A 23625-nucleotide genomic window follows, 5' to 3' on the forward strand; every position below is an offset into this window, starting at 1 on the left:
TAGAAAAATATACAGACCTTGAGACAAGATTTTGCTTGTTTTTTTAAATAGCTAAAGCCATGTTTTAAATTGTTTGTACGTATCAAAGGTAATTCAAGCTAATAAGTGATATTTAATAATTTAATGAGTTAGCATTTTGAATAATTATATTTGTAATATATGATAAATGTAATACTATATAAAAATAAAATATATTACATATTTTATATATAACATAACATGTTAAAAATCTTTACAGTAGACCCTTTCTAATAGAACTATTGGTAGGTAATGCAATTTCCATTGTGTGGTCTAGTTTCTAAATTCCTAAAGCTGATTTTCTGCCCAAAAGAAAAATAAAAACAGAAGCAAAATAACAAAGAAACCATTTCCTTGTTGCTAACTTATATTGAGGTAAATCAGGATTCACATGGAGGATTGTAATCTCAATAGTACAGCTGTTTAATTTAAATATCTTGAAATTCTAGAAATTCTGAGGACCCATGAGGATTATATCAAAATTTGAAACTCATGTTACCAAGTGAGTGAAAGGTCATCATGAAATAACATTTTTGTTGCTAAACTACCAAGCTTTTATATAATAAACTATATGTTAAAAAAAAAATACTTAATCTGATGAGTCCTGTGAATGCTATTTTCTAGTGATAGCTGAATACTCTGAGGAGAAAGTACAGTAAATCCCCCCATCTTTGTCTTAACATTTTATATGTAATATGTAAATATCATCTGCATTAGGAATATAGAAATATAGAAATTAAGAGTAATACAAAAATTAAACTTATTTTTAAGTGTTTAATACAGTGATTTTTTATTATATTCACAGATATTTGTACCATCACCACAGTCAATTTTAGTAATTTTTGTAAAACATAATTTTAAGTGTTCCTAATCATGATGACTACATGCCATCATTAGTTAATATATCAGCTTTATAAACTCATAGGGCAAGGCTCATTGCACTAACAGTGGGTCCAATCCAAATTTTGGTCTTTCCTTTTTTGTTGTTGTTGTTTTTGGTTGACTTTTTTTTTTCACGGTTAAATCATTATATTTACCTGGTAATATTGCTAACAGAGTTCACAACTTATTTTTTTCTTGTTTGCTTATTCTTGCATATTATTATCAGCAATTTCTTTGTAAAACATCTTTTTAGGGCATTTATCCTTCACAAAGGTTAGCTTGGTAAAGCTAGTAGATAATAAATTCCATAAACCAAGTACATATCAAGTATTGTATGTACTTCTGCATTAAGGTGAATTCTTTAGCATCTGAGCCATCAGGGAAACTGATAAAAAGTATCATCTGTAACAATTCACTTTAAAAAGTCCCTTTGTCCTCCGCTTTGGATGGCTGAAGTCCCACTTTCCCCTCAGGGTATCTTCAGTTCAGTTCAGTTCAGTCGCTCAGTCGTGTCCGACTCTTTGCGACCCCATGAATCACAGCACACCAGGCCTCCCTGTCCATCACCAACTCCCAGAGTTCACTCAGACTCACGTCCATCGAGTCAGTGATGCCATCCAGCCATCTCATCCTCTGTCGTCCCCTTCTCCTCCTGCCCACAATCCCTCCCAGCATCAGAGTCTTTTCCAATGAGTGAGCTCTTCGAATGAGGTATCTTAGTTACCAACAATTCTGTTGGATCATTTGGTATCCACCCAAACTGGGAAAACCCCACTGTCTACATTAAACATTAGCAAAATTAATTCATTTTTATTAAATATGAAAATAAATATGTTTAAGTTTCTCCTCTTCTCACATCAATGCATAGTCTTGCACATCCCCTGAGTTTTCTGTATCCCATTTCGGGGACCATCATGTTAGAAACTGAGTCTTTCTCTGATATGTAAATTTGTAAAAAGAAAAATGACAAATATGGCTAGTAATAGGAAAGATAAAGGAACTATTTCTACTGGAATAGTTTTATTTAGTCTCTAGTCAAGCAAGCCTTGCCACTGTCCTATCCTTCAGAAGTTAAACAAATTTATATTAAGATGTAGGCTGAAGTGTTAAAAACTCAACATACCTCAGAGATTTTTACAGACTTGGTTCAAGATCACTGCAATAAAGCAAATAGTACAATTAAATATATATATAAAGCACCTTCTTTTTCCAAGTATCATTAAGGTCTATATTTGATTGAAGTAGCAAGTTTATAATTATGAATACATCCCATTACGCAAGTAGTATTAATTTCTGCTCTTCCATCTTGTCCATATTCTGCAATCCCTTCTTTTCCTTTTTTTATTTTCTCCTCTTTCTTCCATCATTGTAACTGTCCACTTGGATAAACTCCCATTATTTTCATGTTTTTGTCTTTGTATACATTTTCTATGCCAACTTGTCCCCCAGCATCCTCATGTTACTTTTAAAAAAATGTCTGAATCTGTTTCATTAGGTGTATCAAAACAGTTGCATTCAAAGTACAAGTATACAGTAAAATGACTATATTCATTATTTCCTTTTTCAATAAAATATTACATTTCATACTTTAGATTTTAAAAAATCCCTACTGTTTACTTCAAGCATAATAGGAAATTAGCTCTGAGAAAAGATCCAAAAGGATACTTTAATGGCATTTCAGAGTACTTATCAGATACCTGATAGGTAACATAATTTAGTGGTAACTAAGTGGGGCATCACTATGAAGAAAGCTAGTGGAGGTGATGGAATTCCAGTTGAGTTGTTTCAAATCCTGAAAGATGATGCTGTGAAAGTGCTGCACTCAATATGCCAGCAAACTTGGAAAACTCAGCAGTGGCCACAGGACTGGAAAAGGTCAGTTTTCATTCCAATCCCAAAGAAAGCCAATGCCAAAGAATGCTCAAACTACTGCACAATTGCACACATCTCATGTTAGTAAAGTAATGCACAAAATTCTGCAAGCTAGGCTTTAGCAATACATGAACCGTGAACTTCCAGATGTTCAAGCTGGTTTTAGAAAAGGCAGAGGAACCAGAGATCAAATTGCCAACATCTGCTAGATCATGGAAAAAGCAAGAGAGTTCCAGAAAAACATCTATTTCTGCCTTACTGACTATGCCAAAGCCTTTGACTGTGTGGATCACAATAAACTGTGGAAAATTCTGAAAGAGATGGGAATACCAGACCACCTGACCTGCCTCTTGAGAAATCTGTATGCAGGTCAGGAAGCAACAGTTAAAACTGGACATGGAACAACAGACTGGTTCCAAATAGGAACAGGAGTACGTCAAGGCTGTATATTGTCACCCTGCTTATTTGACTTCTATGCCGAGTACATCATGAGAAACACTGGGCTGGAAGAAGCAAAAGCTGGAATCAAGATTGCTGGGAGAAATATCAATAACCTCAGATATGCAGATGACACCACCCTTATGGCAGAAAGTGAAGAAGAACTAAAAAGCCTCTTGATGAAAGTGAAAGAGGAGAGTGAAAAAGTTGGCTTAAAGCTCAACATTCAGAAAACTAAGATCATGGCATCTGGTCCCATCACTTCATGGTAGATAGATGGGGAAACAGTGGAAACAGTGGCTGAGTTTATTTTTCTGAGCTCCAAAATCACTGCAGATGGTGATTGCAACCATGAGATTAAAAGACGCTTACTCCTTGGAAGGAAAGTTATGACCAACCTAGATAGTATATTCAAAAGCAGAGACATTACTTTGCCAACAAAAGTCCATCTAGTCAAGGCTGTGGTTTTTGCAGTGGTCATGAATGGATGTGAGAGTTGGACTGTGAAGAAAGCTGAGCGCCAAAGAATTGATGCTTTTGAACTGTGGTGTTGGAGAAGACTCTTGAGAGTCCCTTGGACTGCAAGGAGATCCACCCAGTCCATTCTAAAGGAGATCAGTCATGGGTGTTCTTTGGAAGGAATGATGCTAAAGCTGAAACTCCAGTACTTTGGCGACCTCATGCAAAGAGTTGACTCACTGGGAAAGACTCTGATGCTGGGAGGGATTGGGGGCAGGAAGAGAAGGGGACGAAAGAGGATGAGATGGCTGGATGGCATCACCGACTCGATGGACGTCAGTTTGAGTGAACTCCGGGAGTTGGTGATGGACAGGAAGGCCTAGTGATGGACAGGGAGGCCTGGCTTGATGCAATACATGGGGTTGCAAAGAGTCAGACACGTCTGAGTGACTGAACTGAACTGAACTGATGGATTATGGAGTCCGACCTGGGTTCATAATCTAACACTAGAACTTACTAGCTATGTCATCTTGGGTTTTGTCACTTTACTATGGACTTGGCCAACATACAAAAAGGGATAATAATACTTTTAATAATCATCTACAGTAGTCATGTATGGATGTGAGAGCTGGACCATAAAGAAGGCTGAGCACCGAAGAATTGATGCTTTCAAACTGTGGTGCCGGAGAAGATTCTTGAAAGTTCTTCGGACAGCAATATCAAACCAGTGAATCCTAAAGGAAATCAACTCTGAATATTTACTGGAAGGACTGATGCTGAAGCTGAAGCTCCAATACTTTGGCCACCTGATGTGAAGAGCTGATTCTTTGGAAAAGACCCTAGTGCTGGGAAAGATTGAGGGCAAGAGGAGAAGGGGGCGACAGAGGATGAGATGGCTGGATGGCATCACTGACTCAATGGACGTGAGTTTGAGCAAACTCAGGGAGATACTGAAGGACGGAGAAGCCTGGAGTGCTGCAGTTCATGGAGTTGCAAAGAGTCAGACATGACTGAGGGACTGAACAACAACAACAACAACAACAGTGCTTACTTGTGAGGCTAGTAGACATATAATTAGCATTTTTCTCAAATGTACTTTCATTTTAAGAACAAGAATCACATTTAATTGGGTCTAGTTCAAGTAACGGCGATAGCTAAGATGACAGTGGCTTGTAAGCTTTGCAACTCCTTAGAAATTCAGGTAATAATTTTGAAATTAAAGTATAAAGAAAACTTTACTTCTTGCTTCCAGCAAAAATTATGATGGACAAGGAAAATCAATTCTAAGACTGGAGAACAAAACTGTTATTCTCTACTATAAATGTATCAAGCACTCAATTTTCCATTTTTTTCTCTACCTAACAGAGCAAACGAATTTATAATTAACAAGAAATTCAGTTTCTTTAATATAGATATGGCTATTTAGGTTATCTGCTTCTTGGGTGCGCTTTGGCAATTTGTCTCTTAAGGACACAGTCAATTTCATAAAAATTTATTGGCATAAAGTTGCCAATAAATATTGTTTTTTTAATGTTCCTATGGGATCTGTAGTGGTGTCTCTTCTTTCCTTACTAACATTCCTGATCTGTCTTTCTTTTCCCTTATCATTCTAACCAGTGCATGCGTGCTCAGTGGCTCAGTCATGTCTGATTCTTTCCAACCCTGCCGAGCTAGAGATCAATCTTTTCAGCTGTATGCCATCAATTTTGCTATTTGTGTTTTCATTTCATTCAATTAAAGGTATTTTCCAATTTCCCTAGAATTTTTTGAGCAGGGGGGTATTTATAAGTATGCCATCCAATTTCCATATATTTGTAGATTTCAGATGCTATTTTTATGCTAATTTCTTCATAGCCTGAGAATATATTATGTTTGGTTTCAATCCTCTTAAATATATTATTTTATGGCCCAGAATATAGTCTATTGTGGGAAATGTTTCATGAGCATTTGAAAAGAATGCACTACTCTTTTTGGGTGGTGGTGTTTAGTTGCTAAGTCGTGTCCAACTTTTGGGACCCCATAGACTGTAGCCTGCTGGGCTCCTGTGTCCATGGATTCTCTATGCAACAATACTGAAGTGGGTTGCCACTGGGTGGTGTGGTCTATAAATATTGTATCAAGATATTTAAGGGATTTCCCCGGTGGTCCAGTGGCTAAGACTCTAAGCTCCCAAATACAGGGGGCCCAGGTTCAATCCCTGGTCAGGGAACTAGATCCTGCAAGCTGTAACTAAAGATTACAAACACACACACACACACACACACACACACACACACACACAAGTTCATCACTCAAGTTGTGTCACTCTTTTTGAACCCATGGACTATAGATGCCAGCCTCCATTGTCCATGGAACTTTCCAAGTAAATATTGCACATGCTGCAACTAAAAGAGCTTGCATGCACAATATACTGTGTGCTGCAACCAAGACCTGGTGCAGCCAAATAAAATATTTTTTTTAAAAAGATGTTAGTGTTCAAGTTTTTTAAAACCTTACTGATTTTCTATCTACTCAAGAGTTCAATTACTAAGAAAGCACTGTTGAAATTTCTAACTAGAGACTTGTCTATTTCTCTGTCAGTTCTGTTTCTGCTTTATACACTTTGAAGTTCTGTTCAGTTCAGTCGCTCAGTCGTATCCAACTCTTTGTGACCCCATGAACCGCAGCACGCCAGGCCTCCCTATCCATCACCAACTCCCGGAGTCCACCCAAACCAATGTCCATTGAGTCGGTGATGCCATCCAACCATCTCATCCTCTGTTGTCCCCTTCTTCTCCTGCCCTCAATCTTTCCCAGCATCAGGGTCTTTTCCAATGAGTCAGCTCTTTGCATCAGGTGGCCAAGGTACTTGAGTTTCAGCTTCAACATCAGTCCTTCCAATGAACACCCAGGACTGATCTCCTTAAGGATGGATTGGTTGGATCTCCTTGCAGTCCAAGGGACTCTCAAGAGTCTTCTCCAACACCACAGTTCAAAAGCATCAATTCTTCGGCACTCAGCTTTCTTCACAGTCCAACTCTCACATCCATACATGACCATTGCAAAAACCATAGCTTTGACTATATGGACCTTTGTTGACAAAGTAACGACTCTGCTTTTTAATATGCACTCTAGGTTGGTCATAACTTTCCTTCTAAGGAGTAAGTGTCTTTTAATTTCACAGCTGCAATCACCATCTGCAGTGATTTTGAAGCTCAGAAAAAGAAACTCAGCCACTGTTTCCACTGTTTCTTCATCTATTTGCCATGAAGTGATGGGACCCAATGCCATGATCTTAGTTTTCTGAATGTTGAGCTTTAAGCCAACTTTTTCACTCTTCTCTTTCACTTTCATCAAGAGGCTTTTTAGTTCTTCTTCACTTTCTGCCATAAGGGTGGTGTCATCTGCATATCTGAGGTTATTGCTATTTCTCCCAGCAATCTTGATTCCAGCTTATGCTTCTTCCAGCCCAGCGTTTCTCATGAGGTAGAAGTCAAATAAGCAGGGTGACAATATACAGCCTTGACGTACTCCTTTTCCTATTTGGAACCAGTCTGTTGTTCCATGTCCAGTTTTAACTGTTGCTTCCTTACCTGCATACAGGTTTCTCAAGAGGCAGGTCAGGTGGTCTGGTATTCCCATCTCTTTCAGAATTTTCCACAGTTTATTGTGATCCACACAGTCAAAGGCTTTGGCATAGTCAGTAAGGCAGAAATAGATGTTTTTCTGGAACTCTCTTGCTTTTTCCATGATCTAGCAGATGTTGGCAATTTGATCTCTGGTTCCTCTGCCTTTTCTAAAACCAGCTTGAACATCAGGGAGTTCATGGTTCACGTACTGCTGAAGCCTGGCTTGCAGAATTTTGAGCGTTACTTTACTAGTGTGTGAGATAAGTGCAATTGTGTGGTAGTTTGAGCATTCTTTGGCATTGGCTTTCTTTGGGATTGGAATGAAAACTGTGGCCACTGCGGAGTTTTTCAAATTGGCTGGCATATTGAGTGAAGCACTTTCACAGCATCATCTTTTAGGATTTGAAACAGCTCAACTGGAATTCCATCACCTCCACTAGCTTTGTTCGTAGTGATGTTTCCTAAGGCCCACTTGACTTCACATTCCAAGATATCTGGCTCTAGGTGAGTAATCATACCATTGTGATTATCTGGGTTTTGAAGATCTTTTTTGTACAGTTCTGTGTATTTTTGCCACCTCTTCTTAATATCTTCTGCTTCTGTTAGGTCCATACCATTTCTGTCCTTTTTTTAGCCCATCTTTGCATGAAATGTTCCCTTGGTATCTCTCATTTTTTCAAGAGATCTCTAGTTTTTCCCATTCTATTGTTTTCCTCTATTTCTTTGCATTGGTCACTGAGGAAGGCCTTCTTATCTCTCCTTGCTATTCTTTGGAACTCTGCATTCAAATGGGTATATCTTTCCTTTTATCCTTTGCTTTTCACCTCCCTTCTTTTCACAGCTATTTGTAAGGCCTCCTCAGACAGCTACTTTGCTTTTTTACATTTCTTTTTCTTGGGGATGGTCTTGATTCCTGTCTCCTGTAGAATGTCATGAACCTCTGTCCATAGTTCATCAGGCACTTTGTCTATCAGATCTAGTCCCTTAAATCTATTTCTCACTTCCACTTTATAGTCATAAGGGATTTGATTTAGGTCATACCTGAATGGTCTAGTGGTTTTCTCCACTTTTTCAATTTGTCTGAATTTGGCAATAAGGAGTTCATGATCTGAGCCACAGTCAGCTCCTGGTCTTGTTTTTGCTGACTGTATAGAGCTTCTCGATCTCTGGCTGCATATATATAATCAATCTGATTTCAGTGTCGACCATCTGGTGATGTCCACGTGTAGAGTCTTCTCTTGTGTTGTTGGAAGAGGGTGTTTGTATGACCAGTGTCTTCTCTTGGCAGAACTCTGTTAGCCTTTGCCCTGCTTCATTCTGTACTCCAAGGCCAAATTTGCCTGTTACTCCAGTTGTTTCTTGATTTCTTACTTTGGCATTCCAGTCCCCTATAATGAAAAGGACATCTTTTTTGGGTGTTAGTTCTAGAAGGTCTTGTATGTCTTCATATAACTGTTCATCTTCTTCAGTGTTTCTGGTTGGGGCGTAGACTTGTATTACTGTGATATTGAATGGTTTGCCTTGGAAACGAACAGAGATCATTGTGTCGTTTTTGAGATTCCATCCAAGTACTGCATTCCAGACTCTTCTGTTGACCATAATGGCTACTCCATTTCTTCTAAGGGATTCCTGCCCAAAGTAGTAGATATAATGGTCATCTGAGTTAAATTCACCCATTCCAGTCCATCTTATTTCGCTGATTCCTAGAATCTTGATGTTCACTCTTGTCATCTCCTGTTTGACCACTTCTAATTTGCCTTGATGAAGTTCTGTACATATTTAAATTTTTATGTCATCTTAATGGACTGACTTCTAGTATCATAAAACACCCCTTTTAATAATATCTGTTCTAATATTAGATAGCCACTTCAATGTTCTTTCCACTACAACTGAACTCATTAGCGTTTGCACAGAATATCTTTTTCCATTCTTTTACTTTTACCCTATGTCTTTAAAGGGGTTTTCACATACACAGCTTATAGTTGGGTCTTGCTTCTTTCCCAAGATGCAAGTCTATCTTGTAATTGGAAATGTTTTAGTTTAACTTTTAGACCATTTATATTTGGTATAATTACAAATACGATTAAGCTTAAATCTAACATTCTGCTATTTCTATTTGTCCCACTGCTGTTTGTTCCCTATTAAATGCATTCCTTATCCTCTTTTGCAGTCTTTTTTATGACTCCATTTTAGCACATTCCACTTACCATTGACAACTTATTAAGAGTTCATCTGTTTCATTTATTTAGTGATTTCCCAAGTTTGTATTTATAAAGAAGAAATTTACAAAGAAAAAAATCACCCTGGAGTTTTATATTAGCTTTATTTTTCAAGCAGAATTATTACCCATCTTCAGCAAGCTGAGTTTTAGGTCTCAACTTTAATTAGAGATTTAACTAAAATTTAGAAATTGAATGATATGGGGAGAATGTCTATTGTTAGAAAATACAGGAAAAAATATCAAACTTCTCACTATGTGGGAACTATTAGAACTAAAGAAAGAGTTCAGTTCAGTTCAGTTCAGTTCAGTCGCTCAGTCATGTCCGACTCTTTGCGACCCCATGAATCGCAGCACGCCAAGCCTCCCTGTCCATCACCATCTTCCAGAGTTCACTCAGACTCACGTCCATCGAGTCAGTGATGCCATCCAGCCATCTCATCCTCAGTCGTTCCCTTCTTCTCCTGCCCCCAATCCCTCCCAGCATCAAAGTCTTTTCCAATGAGTCAACTCTTCGCATGAGGTGGTCAAAGTATTGGAGTTTCAGCGTCAGCATCATTCCTTCCAAAGAAATCCCAGGGCTGACCTCCTTCAGAATGGACTGGTTGGATCTCCTTGCAGTCCAAGGGACTCTCAAGAGTCTTCTCCAACACCACAGTTCAAAAGCATCAATTCTTTGGTGCTCAGCCTTCTTCACAGTCCAACTCTCACATCCATACATGGCCACAGGAAAAACCATAGCCTTGACTAGACGGACCTTAGTCGGCAAAGTAATGTCTGTGCTTTTGAATATGCTGTCCAGGTTGGTCATAACTTTTCTTCCAAGGAGTAGAAAGTATCATAAGAAAACTAACATGACAGATGCACGTTATCATAAACAAGGCAGTCAAGTATTTTATAATATAAGCTAGGTCCCTCTAAACTACCTACAGAGGATGGTAAAAGCAGCAAAGTCAACTCTTAAAAATCTGGGGACTTCTTTCTGCCCGTGGATGCCACCGAGAAAGCATTGTTGGAAGCCTCCGCTCTCCCACCCCGCCCTGCCGTCATGTCTAAGTCAGAGTCTTCCAAAGGCCCCGAACAGCTGCGGAAGCTCTTCATCAGAGGATTGAGCTTTGAAACGATCGATGACAGTCTGAGCAGCCATTTTGAGTAATGGGGAAGGCTCACAGACTTGTGGTAATGAGGGATCCAAACGCCAAGCGCTCCAGAGGCTTCGGGTTTGTCACATACGCCATGGTGGAGGAGGTGGATGCAGCCGTGAGTGCAAGGCCACACAAAGTGGACGAAAGAGCTGTGGAACCAAAGAGGGACATCTCAAGAGGAGATTCTCAAAGACCTTGTGCCCACTTAACTGTGAAAAAGATTTTTGTTGGTGGCATTAAACAAGGCACTGAAGAACATCACCTGAGAAATAATTTTGAACAGTATGGGAAAACTGACGTGACTGAAGTCATGACTGACCGAGGCAGTGACAAAAACAGAGGATTTGCTTTTGTAACTTTTGATGACCATGACTCTGTAGACAAGATTGTCATTCAGAAATACCACACTGTGAATGGCCACAACTGTGAAGTGAGAAAAGCCCTGTCTAAGCAAGAGATGGCTAGTGCTTCATCCAGCCAGAGAGGTCTAAGTGGGTCTGGAAACTTTGGTGGTGGTCATGGAGGTGATTTCCACAGGAATAACAACTTTGGCTGTGGAGGAAACGCCAGTGGTCGTGGTGGCTTTTGTGACTGCCATAGTGGTGGCAGTGGGGATGGTTAAAATGGATTTGGTAATGAAGCTCCAGTACTTTGGCCACCTCATGCGAAGAGTTGACTCATTGGAAAAGACTCTTGCTGTGAGGGGTTGGGGGCAGGAGGAGAAGGGGACAACCGAGGATGAGATGGCTGGATGGCATCACGGACTCGATGGACGTGGGTCTGAGTGAATTCCAGGAGATGGTGATGGACAGGGAGGCCTGGCATGCTGCGATTCATGGGGTCGCAAAGAGTCGGACACGACTGAGCAACTGAACTGAACTGAACTGAATGATGGTGGTTGTGAAGGAGGCGGCCCTGGTTACTCTGGAGGAAGCACAGAGGCTATGGGAGTGGTGGACAGAGTTATGGAAACCAGGGCAGTGGCTATGGCGGGAGTGGAAGCTATGACAGCTGTAACAAATTGTGGAGGTGGAGGTGGCTTTGGTGGTGGCAGTGGAAGCAACTTTGGAGGTGGTGGAAGCTACAATGATTTTGGCAATTACAATGATCAATCTTCAAATTTTGGACCCATGAAAGGAGGAAACTTTAGAGCAGAAGTTCTGACCCCTGTGGCGGTGGAGGCCAATACTTTGCCAAACCATGAAACCAAAGTGGCTATGGTGGTTCCAGCAGTGGCAGTAGCTATGGCAGCGGCAACAGCGGTGGCAGGTTTTAATTACTGACAGAAAACAAAGCTTAGCAGGAGAGGAGAGCCAGAGAAGTAACAGGGAAGCTACAGGTTACAACAGATTTGTGAATTCAGCCAAGCACAGTGGTGGTAGGGCCTAGCTGCTACAAAGAAGACATGTTTTAGACAATACTCATGTGTATGGGTGGAGAAGGCAATGGCACCCCACTCCAGTACTCTTGCCTGGAAAATCCCATGGACAGAGGAACCTGGTAGGCTGCAGTCCATGGGGTCACGAAGAGTCGGACATGACTGAGCGAGTTCACTTTGACTTTTCACTTTCATGCATTGGAGAAGGAAATGGTAACCCACACCAGTGTTCTTGTTTAGAGAATCCCAGGGACGGGGGAGCCTGGTGGGCTGCCATCTATGGGGTCACACAGGGTCAGGCACGACTGAAGCGACTTAGCAGCAGCAGCAGCAGCATGTGCATGGGCAAAAAACTTGCACTGTACTTGTGACTAATTGTGTAACAGGTTATTTTAGTTTCTGTTCTGTGGAAAGTGTAAAGCATTCCAACAAAGTGTTTTAATGTAGATTTTTTTGCACCCATGCTGTTGATTGCTAAATGTAATAGTCTAATTATGATGCTGAATAAATGTCTTTTCTTTAAAAAAAAATATCTGGGGACTTCCTTGGTGGTCCAGTGGTTAAAACTCCATGCCTCCATGGCAAAGGACATGGGTTCAACCCCTGGTTGGGAAACTGAGATCCCACATTAAAAAAAAAAAAAAGAGTACACCTATGTTCATAGCAGTATTATTCATAATAGCTAAAATGTGGCAGCAACTCAAGTGTCCATCAGCAACCCAAGTATTCATCGATTAATGAATGGATAAACAAAATGTGGTATATACATAAAACAGATTATTTAGCCTTAAAAAGAAAGGAAATTCTGACATATGTAACATAGATGAACTTTGAAGACATTATGTAAAATAAAATAAGCCAGTCATAAAAAGACAAATTCTGCATGTTTCTACATAGAGTAGTCAAAAATCACAGAGAAAGAAAGTAGAATGATGGTTGCCAGAGGCTGAGGGGAGGATGGGGGTTATTAATTAATTGGCACAGATTTTCAATTTTAAAAGATGAAAAGAGTTATAGACATGGATGGTGGTAATGGTAGCACAATATTATGAATGTATTTAATGTCACTGACTGTTCACTTATAAAAAACAAGATGACATATTTTATCACAATTTTAAAAAATTTAAAAAAAGAAACCTATTAGAACATATCCATTTGTTCAAATATATGCTGGCTGTCAGCTATTTGCAGAATGTACTGCTGCCAGTACTCAACCTCTCATGTGTTCTCCAAGCCAAATCTGATATGGCTCGACATGCTTTTTTTAAGAATGAAAAAGCAGACTGGTACATGTTTTCTTATTTTATTAAATCTTACTAGCATTCCTTAAGGAATAAACACATAGGTGAGTAGGCTACAGTGACGAAATCTTTTTATGAGAAAGTTAAGACATTAAAAGATATTTCCAGGTATTATCTTCAGTGATGTTTCTTATCTTTTTTCTGGGACTCCAGGTAATATTCAGCCCCTACAGCTACCACAAATGCAGCAAATCCCCACTTGAATCCTTTTAATAATGCTCCAACAAAGGAAACATTATTTGCAAAGCCACCCATGTATCTCCAAGCTTCATTGCTAGAGAGGAAAAACAAAGGGGAAAATTATAATCACATATGACTTATTCATTAAGTAAAATAAATTTGATTTTCACCTTTCTAACAGACTTATATGCTACCTTATATAAGATAATTTAAGTGGATCACAATAGGAATTGTTCTGTGGTATAAGATAAGTAGCTCTATATGCTCACATTTCATATATGAAATACAAGAAAAAGCACTTGATGGTTTCATATTTCACAGTCATAATACTCAGAATGTTACAGAATTCTCAAATGCAAGACTCACCTTGGCCTATCCACCACAGGTCAGTTGTGTAGCTTTGCCCATGCTAGTCATTATAGCTTCATGGAAAGAGGAAGTTAAGAGACTTAGGTATTAATCTTAGCTCTGCCACTTTATGAGATACACACCTTTTAGGCTCAATAAATTACTTAATCTGTCAGGGCCTGTTTCTTCTACTCAGCAATGATTACCATCCATCTTATAGTGTTATTATAAAGATTAAACAGAGTAATATATGATGTATTTCGGCACAAAAAGTACTACTAGATACTACTATTACTATTCAATGAATCATTGCTTTCCCCTGTCATATAAGTCTGACTTTAGAAGATTAATTTCTTGCTCTGGCAATACTTCTTTTGAGTATCCAGAACACAGAAAGAAACAAATCAGAAAGCTCTGCTGAGAAAAAGGGTTCTATCGCAGGTAAGGATACATCATCCTACTTAATGATACAAGACTGTATGCTTTCCCCAGTTAGGAACGAAACTAGGATGTCCACATACACCACTTTTATTCAATATTATATTAGCAATGTTAGACAGTGAAATAACCCAAGAAAAAAAATTGAAAGAAAAGTGTGGTCTTTGTAGACGAAATCATTTTCTATGAAGTAAATTCTAAGAAATCTCTGAGAAACATCTGCTAGAACTAAAAATTCAATTTAGCAAGGTAACAAGATAAAGTCAATATATAAAAAGCAATTATATTTTTATATACCAGCAATGAACACTTGGAAACAGAAGTTTAAAAATACTATTTATAATAGCATAAAAATATGGAATAATTCAGGATAAACTTAACAAAATATGTACAAGAATGTATAAAAACTGCTAAGAAAATTAAAGGGGATCTAATTGTCCATGGATTAGATGATTCAATATTGTTAAGACATAAATTATCCTCAATCGAGCTGAAAGATGCAAGTTGATCCCAATTAAAATCCAAGCAGGCTTTTTGCAGAAACTGAAAAGCTCATTCTAAAATGTAAATATAAATACAATGAACCTAGCATAGCTAACATAACCTTTTTTTAAAAAATCAGACATCTCATTTTATACTATCTGATCTGAAGACAGTGTCGTATTGACAAAAGTTAGACATATTGATCAAGGTAACAAAAAGAATCCAGAAATAGTCCACACAGATATTGTCAAGAGATTTTTGACAATGGTGTCAAGGTCAACTAATGGGGAAAGACAGTCTTTTAACACACAGAGCTAGAACTGGATGTTTATGTGCAAAAACTTTAACCTCCATCCTTACCTCATATGACATTAAAAATTAACTCAAAATGGATCATAAACCTAAATGGAAGAAAGAACACTATAAAAGCTCCCAGAATAAAGATTAGGAAAATCTTTAAAATTATACACCATAAAAGAAAAAAATGCTAAATTGGGACTTCATCAATATTTAAAACTGTCTTAAAGACATTATTAAGAAAATGAAAAGTTAAGTCATAGTCTGGGAAAAAATCCACAAAACTTTTATCTGATAAAGGACTTGGGGACTTCCCTGGTGGCCCAGTGGTTAAGGCTCTGTGCTTCAACACAGAAGGCCTGGGTTTGATCCCTGGTTGGGGAACTAAGATTCCCACATTCTTCAGTGGGACCAAAAATAAATAAATAAATAAATAAAATCATTTAAAACAACATACATATACTCTTATAAAATTCAATAAAAGATAAACATTCTGATAAATAAAATGGGCAAAAGATCTGAATAGACATTGCACCAAAGAAAATACACAAATGGAAAATAAGCATATGAAGATTCTCATCATCTTCATTCTTCATGGAAATGCAAATTAAAACCAAAGAGATGTTACTATCACATTCACTAGAATGGTTAAAATTAAAAGGCTGATAATACCAAGTATTTTTCTTGGCCACATCACAGGGCATGCTGGATCTTAGTTCCCCAGCCAGGGATTGAACCACACCCCCTACAATGGAAGCACAGAAGCAGAAGCATGGAGTCTTACCCACTGGACGGCCAGGAAAGACTCAATACCAAGTATTAATGAGGACACTGAACAAGTAAAATTCTCATACATTGCTGGTTGAGAATGCAAAACGGTACAACCATTTTGTAAAACAGTTTGGCAGTTTTTCATTTAAAAAACAAAACCAAAAAATACTTTTCAAATGATTCAGAAATCCCAGTTAGGTATTTATCCAAGAGAAATAAAAGCTTATGCTCACACAGATTTGTACTTGAATGTTTAAAACAACTTGACTCATAATAGCCCCAAACTGATAACCCAGACGGAACTGGTGAACAGTAAACAAAATGACGTATATGCATACAGTGGAGTAGTACTCAGTGATAAAAAGGAAGAAACTATGCTGTAAGTTAACAATGTACCTAAGTCTCAAAAGCATTATGCTAAGTAAAAGTGGCCAGAACAAAAGGTTATAGATTGTATAATTCCAATTGCATGAAATTCTGGAAAAAGCAGATCAAGGGCTGCCAGGATCCAGGGGCAGGATCGCACTGAGTACAAAGGATCATGAGGGAGCTTTTTGGTATGCTAGAAGTATTCTGTATCATGACTGTGGTGGTGGTCACATAACTGTACCCATCTGTCAAAACTCAAGGAATGATACATTTAAAATAAGGTCAATTTTACTGTGATATTTTAATAAAGCTGATCTTAAAACTTAAATGTAAAAGGACATTTTCACTGATTTTTTTTTTTAAAGAATATATTGAAAAGGAACATAGATATTCTTTCTCTAGGATAAATTCTATCTAAATTATTTGATTGTTCTTACCGGCCCCATGGATCCCTTAGTCCTCGTGCAGCCAGTTTCTCTTGGACAGTTTCTAATGGTGTCCCTTCTATCTTCCATTGTTTATAATCTGGAAGTTCCATTTTACTAGGACCATGTTCATGTCCATGTCCATGGGCCATGTCTATAGAAAAAATTAATTTAGGGAGAAATACATACATTACAGGTATCAAGTACCCAAGTTTACTATTTTTTTAAAGGCAAAACATTTAAAGTGACTTTTAAAAAGAGAGCCAATATTTGAAAACTCGAAGTTATGAAATTTTATTAAAGTGTCTTATTACATAACTAGTAAATGTTCACTGTTTGGAAATATACATACACAAGATATAAAAAGAGCCCATCACTAAAAGAAAACATTTACTATTTGGTTTCTTTCTTAATTATAATAGCAAACATTTACCATGCCCTATGTGCCAGGTGCACTATGTTACAGCGATCTAAGTGTCGACTCTCTTACAGTCTTCCTAAAACAACTCTTTGAACTTAGATTACTATTATTATCTTCATTTTATAGATGAAGCCAAAGAGGCTCCAAGAAGCTAAGTACCTTTCTGAAGGTAACAAAAACAGTCAATAGTATGGCTGGGTTTTGAACCTTAAAGCTTCATCTCAGAGCCCTTGCTCCTAACTTTTAAGCAATACTGTCTACTGCATGAGTATGTATAATAAAATATTGTACATACTCTTTCGTTACTTGCTTTCTTCAGACAATTTTTTAAAACTGCAGTATTACTGTGGTTAATATATACAGATCACATGAACTTTTTCTGTGAAGAGCCACACAGTAAATATTTTAGGCTTTGTTGGTCATGAGGTAAAATCAAGGATATTATGTAGATACTTACATAACAGGAGAGAAAACAAATTTCCATAAATATCTTACTAATTCAAAGTATAACAGTTGAGTATAATTTTTGTAATACAAGTCTTCTGATGAAAAAAACCCTGCAATTCCCTTTCAGTGGGTAACATTTTGCTTAACTGGGGCTCAAAGTTTAGTGTTCCTTAGTATCAAATTGATTGAAAATCTTCATCTGTAAAAATTCTTCTTAGCTCACTGGCCACATAAAAACAGGCAATGGGCTGAGTTTGGCCAGCAGGCTGTAGTTTGCTGACTCCTGCAGATCAACAAAGACTTTTAAAAACAATTTTTATTCAAATATAGTTGACCTACATATGTTGCGTTTCCCCAGTGGCTCAGTGGTAAAGAATCCACTGCAATGCAGGAGATGCAGGTTCAGTTCCTGGGTTGGGCAGATCCCCTGGAGAAGGAAATGGCAACCCACTCCAGTCTTTTTGTCTGGGAAATCCCAAGGACAGAGGAGTCTGGCAGGCTATAGTCCATGGGGTCGCAAAGAGTCAGACATGACTTAGCGACTAAACACACACACATACACACACTATGTTGTGTTAGTTTCATGTGTGCAGGAAAGTGATTCAGATATATACATACATAAATATAAGTATTCTCTTTTTTATATTTTCTTCCATTAACAGAGTCCTTAGGACCCCCTTTTAATTGATGAGAGTGAAGTTGCTTAGTCGTGTCCGACTCTTCGCGACCCCATGGACTGTAGCCTAACCAGGTTCCTCTGTCCATGGGATTTTCCAGGCAAGAATACTGGAGTGGGTTATTGCCCCCAATGGATATACAAAGATCTCAGTTTTCTAGTGTTATTTTTAAAAATAATACAGAAATAAACTTGAGCTCAACCCCCAGCCATACTGTTATGAATTTCAAATTATGAAGGTATAAATTAATAATGCTCTCCTGTAACTTGTGTAAGATTAGCAGTAGCAATTCTATAATCACTGCTTTCCAGAAATAAAACCAAACCAAATAATTATTACTGTTTTGTCTGCATTTATAACTATAAACAAATCCAATAATAAGGCAGGATTCCTACACTGCATTTTAGAAGACAGAGGTAATTATTAGACAGTGTATACCCAAGACATATTATGTAAAGCACTCATTTTATTAAACAGTAGTTCCCAGAATATGGAGGACAAAATTGTACAAAGTAATTTTGACAAATCAGCCAGCACTTAATATTTTTATTTATAGACATTAAATTGGTTTAAAACATTATTTAAATTAAATTTATTTAAAACATTATGTTGTTGATTTCACATTTAAAGGAGAATAAAAACCAATACCCAACAAACACAAGTTAAAATTACAACATTCACAGCCCTGAATAAAACATTTAATCCGTTATTTCATTACTGTTTGGTGGATTCAATAATATAAAGGAAACAAATTATGGTTTCAGATTGCAGTCTGACTTTTGAGATTCAATACATTATCAGAAAAGAAATACTTTTAGAAGCATTTAATTATAATGACAAAATGTTGGCTTCTTCAGATTATGTTTTCAAAAAAGTTTTTAAATTTATTTTTAATTGAAGGATAGGATAATTACAATATTGTGTTGGTTTCTGCCATGTATCAACATGAATCAGCCATAGGGATACATATGTCCCCTCCCTTTTACATATACATATGAGCCTCCCTCCCACCTCCCACCCCATCCCACCACTCTAGGTTGTGAAAGAGCCCTGGTTTGAGTTCCCTGAGTAAAAAAAAAAAAATTTAATAATGTTTCATTCCAAAAATCTTTGGATTACAAGGTAAACTCTTTTTTTGGAAATATCAATTCTAGAACATTAAACCTACTAAAGTATCAAGGTACTTTAGAAAAAATACAAAACCAAAGGTCAATTTTTTATTAAAAAACTTGATTTTTAAAATGAAAATTGAAATATTACTATGGTATGAAGGTTATCTCAAAGTTATAATACTACTATGCTCAAAATATTAATTTGGAAAATAAATCTTTGAAAAAAAGTAAGTATACATGAACACTCATTTCTCCCAATTTCCTCTAATAAATTCAATGTATTTTCTCTTCTATCTAATTAAAATACTTCAAAAGAGTCCTTTCATAGGGATTTACTAAATATTTCAACAAATTTTCAAAAAGAACAAAAAGTTGAACAATATTTTTAGGGAAGCTTCATTTACTCTTAAAAATAATTCGTACTTCACAATAGCCATAAATCAAACAATCATACCCTGATCTTGGAATTCTACTGAAATGCAGACTTTGGTGCTGTACAGATCTGGTATTAAACCCTGAGTGCACCATTAACAGCTATAAAATCCTGATCAAATCATTTTAATCTTGCTGAACTTCAGTTTCTTCATATAACATGAAGTTAGAACCAACCTTGCAAGACTGTAAAAACACACTGTGATGATGTGACTTCCACTTTCACACTCAGGTGGTGAGAATGCAATTTACCACAACCACTGTAAAGAACTTTGGTATGACCCAGAAAAGTTAAATATTTGAATATCTTGCGTGTGTGCATGCTCAGTTGTGTCGACTCTGTGCAACCCCATGGACTGTAGCCTGCCAGGCTCCTCTGTCCATGGAACTCTCCAGGCAAGAATACTGTGGCTTGCCATTTCCTCCTCCCCCAAGGGATCTTCCCGACCTAGGGATAGAATCTGCCTGTCCTGCATCGGCAGGTAGATTTTTGTTTTGTTTTGTTTTGTTTTAACAACTGAGCCCCGTGGGAAGTCCCTTGAATATCTTATGGCCTAACAATTCCAGTCATAGGCACTGTGTTGTTATAGATATAAAGAGCATATCTGTAAGGGTAAAATAAAATACATCAATTTTGAAGACAGCATGAAGAAAATGCATTTCATTAGTAGCTTTTAATACTGAGTACATCTTAAAATGATAATATTTTCAATATATATACTGGGCTACATAAAATATATTAAAAATAATTTTATGTTTCTTAACTGACACAACATTGTAAAGCAATTACCCTCCAATTAAAAGCAAATAAATTTTAAAAATTAATTTTGTTTCTTTATACTTTTTTAATATGGCTATTAGAAAATTTTAAGTACGTGATTTGTAATTATATCTGCATTAGACAGCACTGCTCTAGAGAAACTCTTGCATCTGTATAACAGTTTTATAAGAATCTTTCTAGTTATATTATTTATGTTTGCCCCAAACTGTAAACAACTCAAATTTACAACCATGGAAGAGTATGAATGAATGTCACAAACAATGAGCAAGGGGTGAGTCAGAAAAAATATATATAACTTTTAATTTCATTTATATAAATGAAAAAAAACCTAACAATTCATTCACAGAACTTCTAAGGCAGTATTTTTCAACGTATTGTAATTACTGTACCCCACAAGAGCTTTTTTAGACCTTTTTGTCCCTGTTAATCATGTTCTCGCCTTACCCCTCCACATGAAATTTTAATACCCAGTTTATGTACTATGGCTTTTTGGAGGGCCACAAACCATTGTATTGTTAATACCTAACGGTTTTTGTGGGGGTTTTTTTGCCCTCTCACGCCCACCCAACAAGAACCAATTTTTACTGACTTAAAGACAATCATCTCTGTTGAGAATGCATATTTTAAACTTTTGGCAATGCTTTATTTCCTAACCTGAAAGTTGGCGAATAGCTGGGGAAACAATGGAAACAGTGAGACTTTATTTTCTTGGGCTCCAAAATCACTGCAGATGGTGATTGCAGCCATGAAATTAAAAGATGCTTGCTCCCTGGAAGAAAAGCTATGACAAATGTAGACAGCATATTAAAAAGCTGAGACATTACTTTGCCAGCAAAGGTCCGTCTAGTCAAAGCTGTGGTTTTTCCAGTAGTCATGTATGGATATGAGAGTTGGACCATAAAGAAAGCTCAGCGCCAAAGAACTGATGCTTTTGAACTGTGGTGTTGGAGAAGACTCTTGAGAGTCCCTTGGACTTCAAGGAATCCAACCAGTCCATCCTAAAGGAAATCAGTCCGGAACATTCACTGGAAGGACTGATGCTGAAGCTCAAACTCCAATACTTTGGCCACCTGATGCAAAGAACTGACTCCTTGGAAAAGACCCTGATGCTAGGAAAGATTGAAGGCAGGAGGAAAAGGGAACGACAGAGGATGAGATGGTTGGATGGCATCACCAACTCGATGGACATGAATCTGAGCAAGCTCCGGGAGTTGGTGATGGACAGGGAAGCCTGGTGTGCTGCAGTCCATGGGGTCGCAAAGAGTTGAACACGACTGAGCGACTGAAATGAACGGGATCAATTGTTTGCTTGATTATAATTTGTTTATATGTACTTATGTTTTATATAGCCTTTTTATATGTATTAGGCTCCTCTGTCCATGGGATTTTCCAGGCAAGAACATGGGAGTGGGTTGCCATTTCCTTCTCCATCTGCTATGTATATGTCACAATAAAAATTAAAATTAGATAAAGTGACTTAAACTGTGTCAAGGAGTCAGTAAGAGGTGATTAATTTCCATTTCAGAACTGCTCAGATAAGAACAGCAAGGAAATTAGTTCAACAAGGAAAGAACATGTAATCACTAATATTTTTCCCCACCTCATCCTATCTATGTCTGAAGTGAACCTATAACTTTGGTGAAGATCAATCTCCACTCAAGGGAGCTGGCTCTAGTACCGGAAGAGTGCAGGCGTACCTTCGCTAAGAAGGAAATAAATGGGTAATGCCACTTACAATATACATAATTTCACAGTTTACCAAAGACTTTGAATTATATGTTTCAATTTCTCCTCTAAAAAATTGTTATTACCATCGGAAAATTAGAAAATTAAAGACAAATGAACTGGTTTCACCTTTAGTGTCGCTTCCAGTCCCTGCATCTGTGTATAGGCAATTTAAAAAGAGTAATCACACTAAACATTAATGTGATGACTTTGTATCTCCTTTTCACTTTAACTCTGTGTCATAAACATTCATGCCAGAAAAATCTAATTTAAAAGTTACTACAAGGACTTCCCTGGTGGTCCAGTGGTTTAGAATCTGCCATGCAATGCAGAGCAACTAAGCCTGGTGTGCCACAACTGCTGACTGCCACAACACTGACCCCAAACACTGCAATGAAAGGTCACGCATGACAAAACAAAGATCCCATGTGCTGCAACTAAGGCCGGACTGCAACCAGATAAATACTAAATCTTCAAAAAAAAAACAACAGATAAATAAAATTATACTATACATCCCAGGTGGCTCAGCTGTAAAGACTCCGCCTGCAATGCAGGAGATGCGTGTTGGAGCCCTGGGTCAGGAAGACCCCTTGGAGGAGGAAATGGCAATCCAGTCCAGTAATCTTGCCAGGAAAAATCCCACGGATAGAGGAACCTGGTGGGCTACAATTCATGGGGTCGCAAAGAGCCAGGGACAACTGAGCAACTCCCATGTGGCTCAGCGGTAAAAAATCCGCCTGCAATGCAGGAGATGCGGGTCCTGGGTCGGGAAGATCACCTGGAGAAGGAAGTGGCTACTCACTCCAGTATTCTTGTCTGGGAAATTCCATGGACAGAGGAGCCTGGTGGGCAACTGTCCATGGAATCGCAAAAGAGGCAGACACGAGTTAGCGACTAAAGAACAACAACAAACACAGGTTCGTGAGGCAGGCATTGTAAATTTACAAACTTTCAATTCGAGGATGGTTGTGCCATCATTCGATTCAAAGGTAAACCAAAAAAACACGGGGTGGCCGAGGAGGAAAAAAAGGGTTTGGACTTAACTATAGTGATTCTCACTGCATCCTACAGCCACCCCTCACTACTCCAGGACTTCATTGTTCTCTCCTGATAGTTCTTCGATTCTTTCCCTCTTGAGCACTCTCATCATCCTCCATTTAGTCTCTCCCTTTGGACAATCCTCAGAATAGAGTCTCATTCTTATTCCCGAGCGAGAGATCTCCCAACAGCTCCCCAATTTACCTGACAGCAATCTGACCTCTCAGGACACTCAAGATTCACCCCTCCAGCCAGCGGCAACCGGAAACGGAAGTTGTCACCTCGAGTTACTTACGGCAGGAAACCAGAGGGGAAATTAAACATTTTTGTGCTGGGTCACAGATTCCTGGACCAGTGGAGGT

At 38.0% G+C, this 23625-nt stretch overlaps 2 protein-coding genes and 1 pseudogene across 3 annotated transcripts; 2 read left to right on the forward strand and 1 right to left on the reverse strand.

Moving 5' to 3' along the window:
- On the forward strand, window positions 10311-11262 carry LOC102171826 (annotated as a pseudogene).
- Window positions 11549-12074, forward strand: LOC108633325 (glycine, alanine and asparagine-rich protein-like). Its single transcript, XM_018038511.1, has one exon. It carries the CDS (start codon window positions 11585-11587, stop codon window positions 11921-11923), a length of 339 nt encoding a protein of 112 aa, XP_017894000.1. The 5' UTR covers window positions 11549-11584; the 3' UTR covers window positions 11924-12074.
- On the reverse strand, window positions 13306-23575 carry NDUFB3 (NADH:ubiquinone oxidoreductase subunit B3). 2 transcript variants are annotated; one of them, XM_005676357.3, is made up of 3 exons: window positions 23468-23575; window positions 16643-16784; window positions 13306-13593 (listed from the first exon to the last, which is right to left on the reverse strand). In XM_005676357.3, exons 2-3 carry the CDS (start codon window positions 16780-16782, stop codon window positions 13437-13439), a joined length of 297 nt encoding a protein of 98 aa, XP_005676414.1. In that variant the 5' UTR covers window positions 16783-16784; window positions 23468-23575; the 3' UTR covers window positions 13306-13436. The 2 variants fall into 2 exon arrangements, with proteins under 2 accessions (XP_005676414.1, XP_017916474.1); XM_018060985.1 differs by lacking the exon at window positions 23468-23575 and adding an exon at window positions 21155-21177.

This window comes from Capra hircus, chromosome 2 (assembly GCF_001704415.2).
Source record: "Capra hircus breed San Clemente chromosome 2, ASM170441v1, whole genome shotgun sequence".
NCBI lineage: Eukaryota > Metazoa > Chordata > Mammalia > Artiodactyla > Bovidae > Capra > Capra hircus.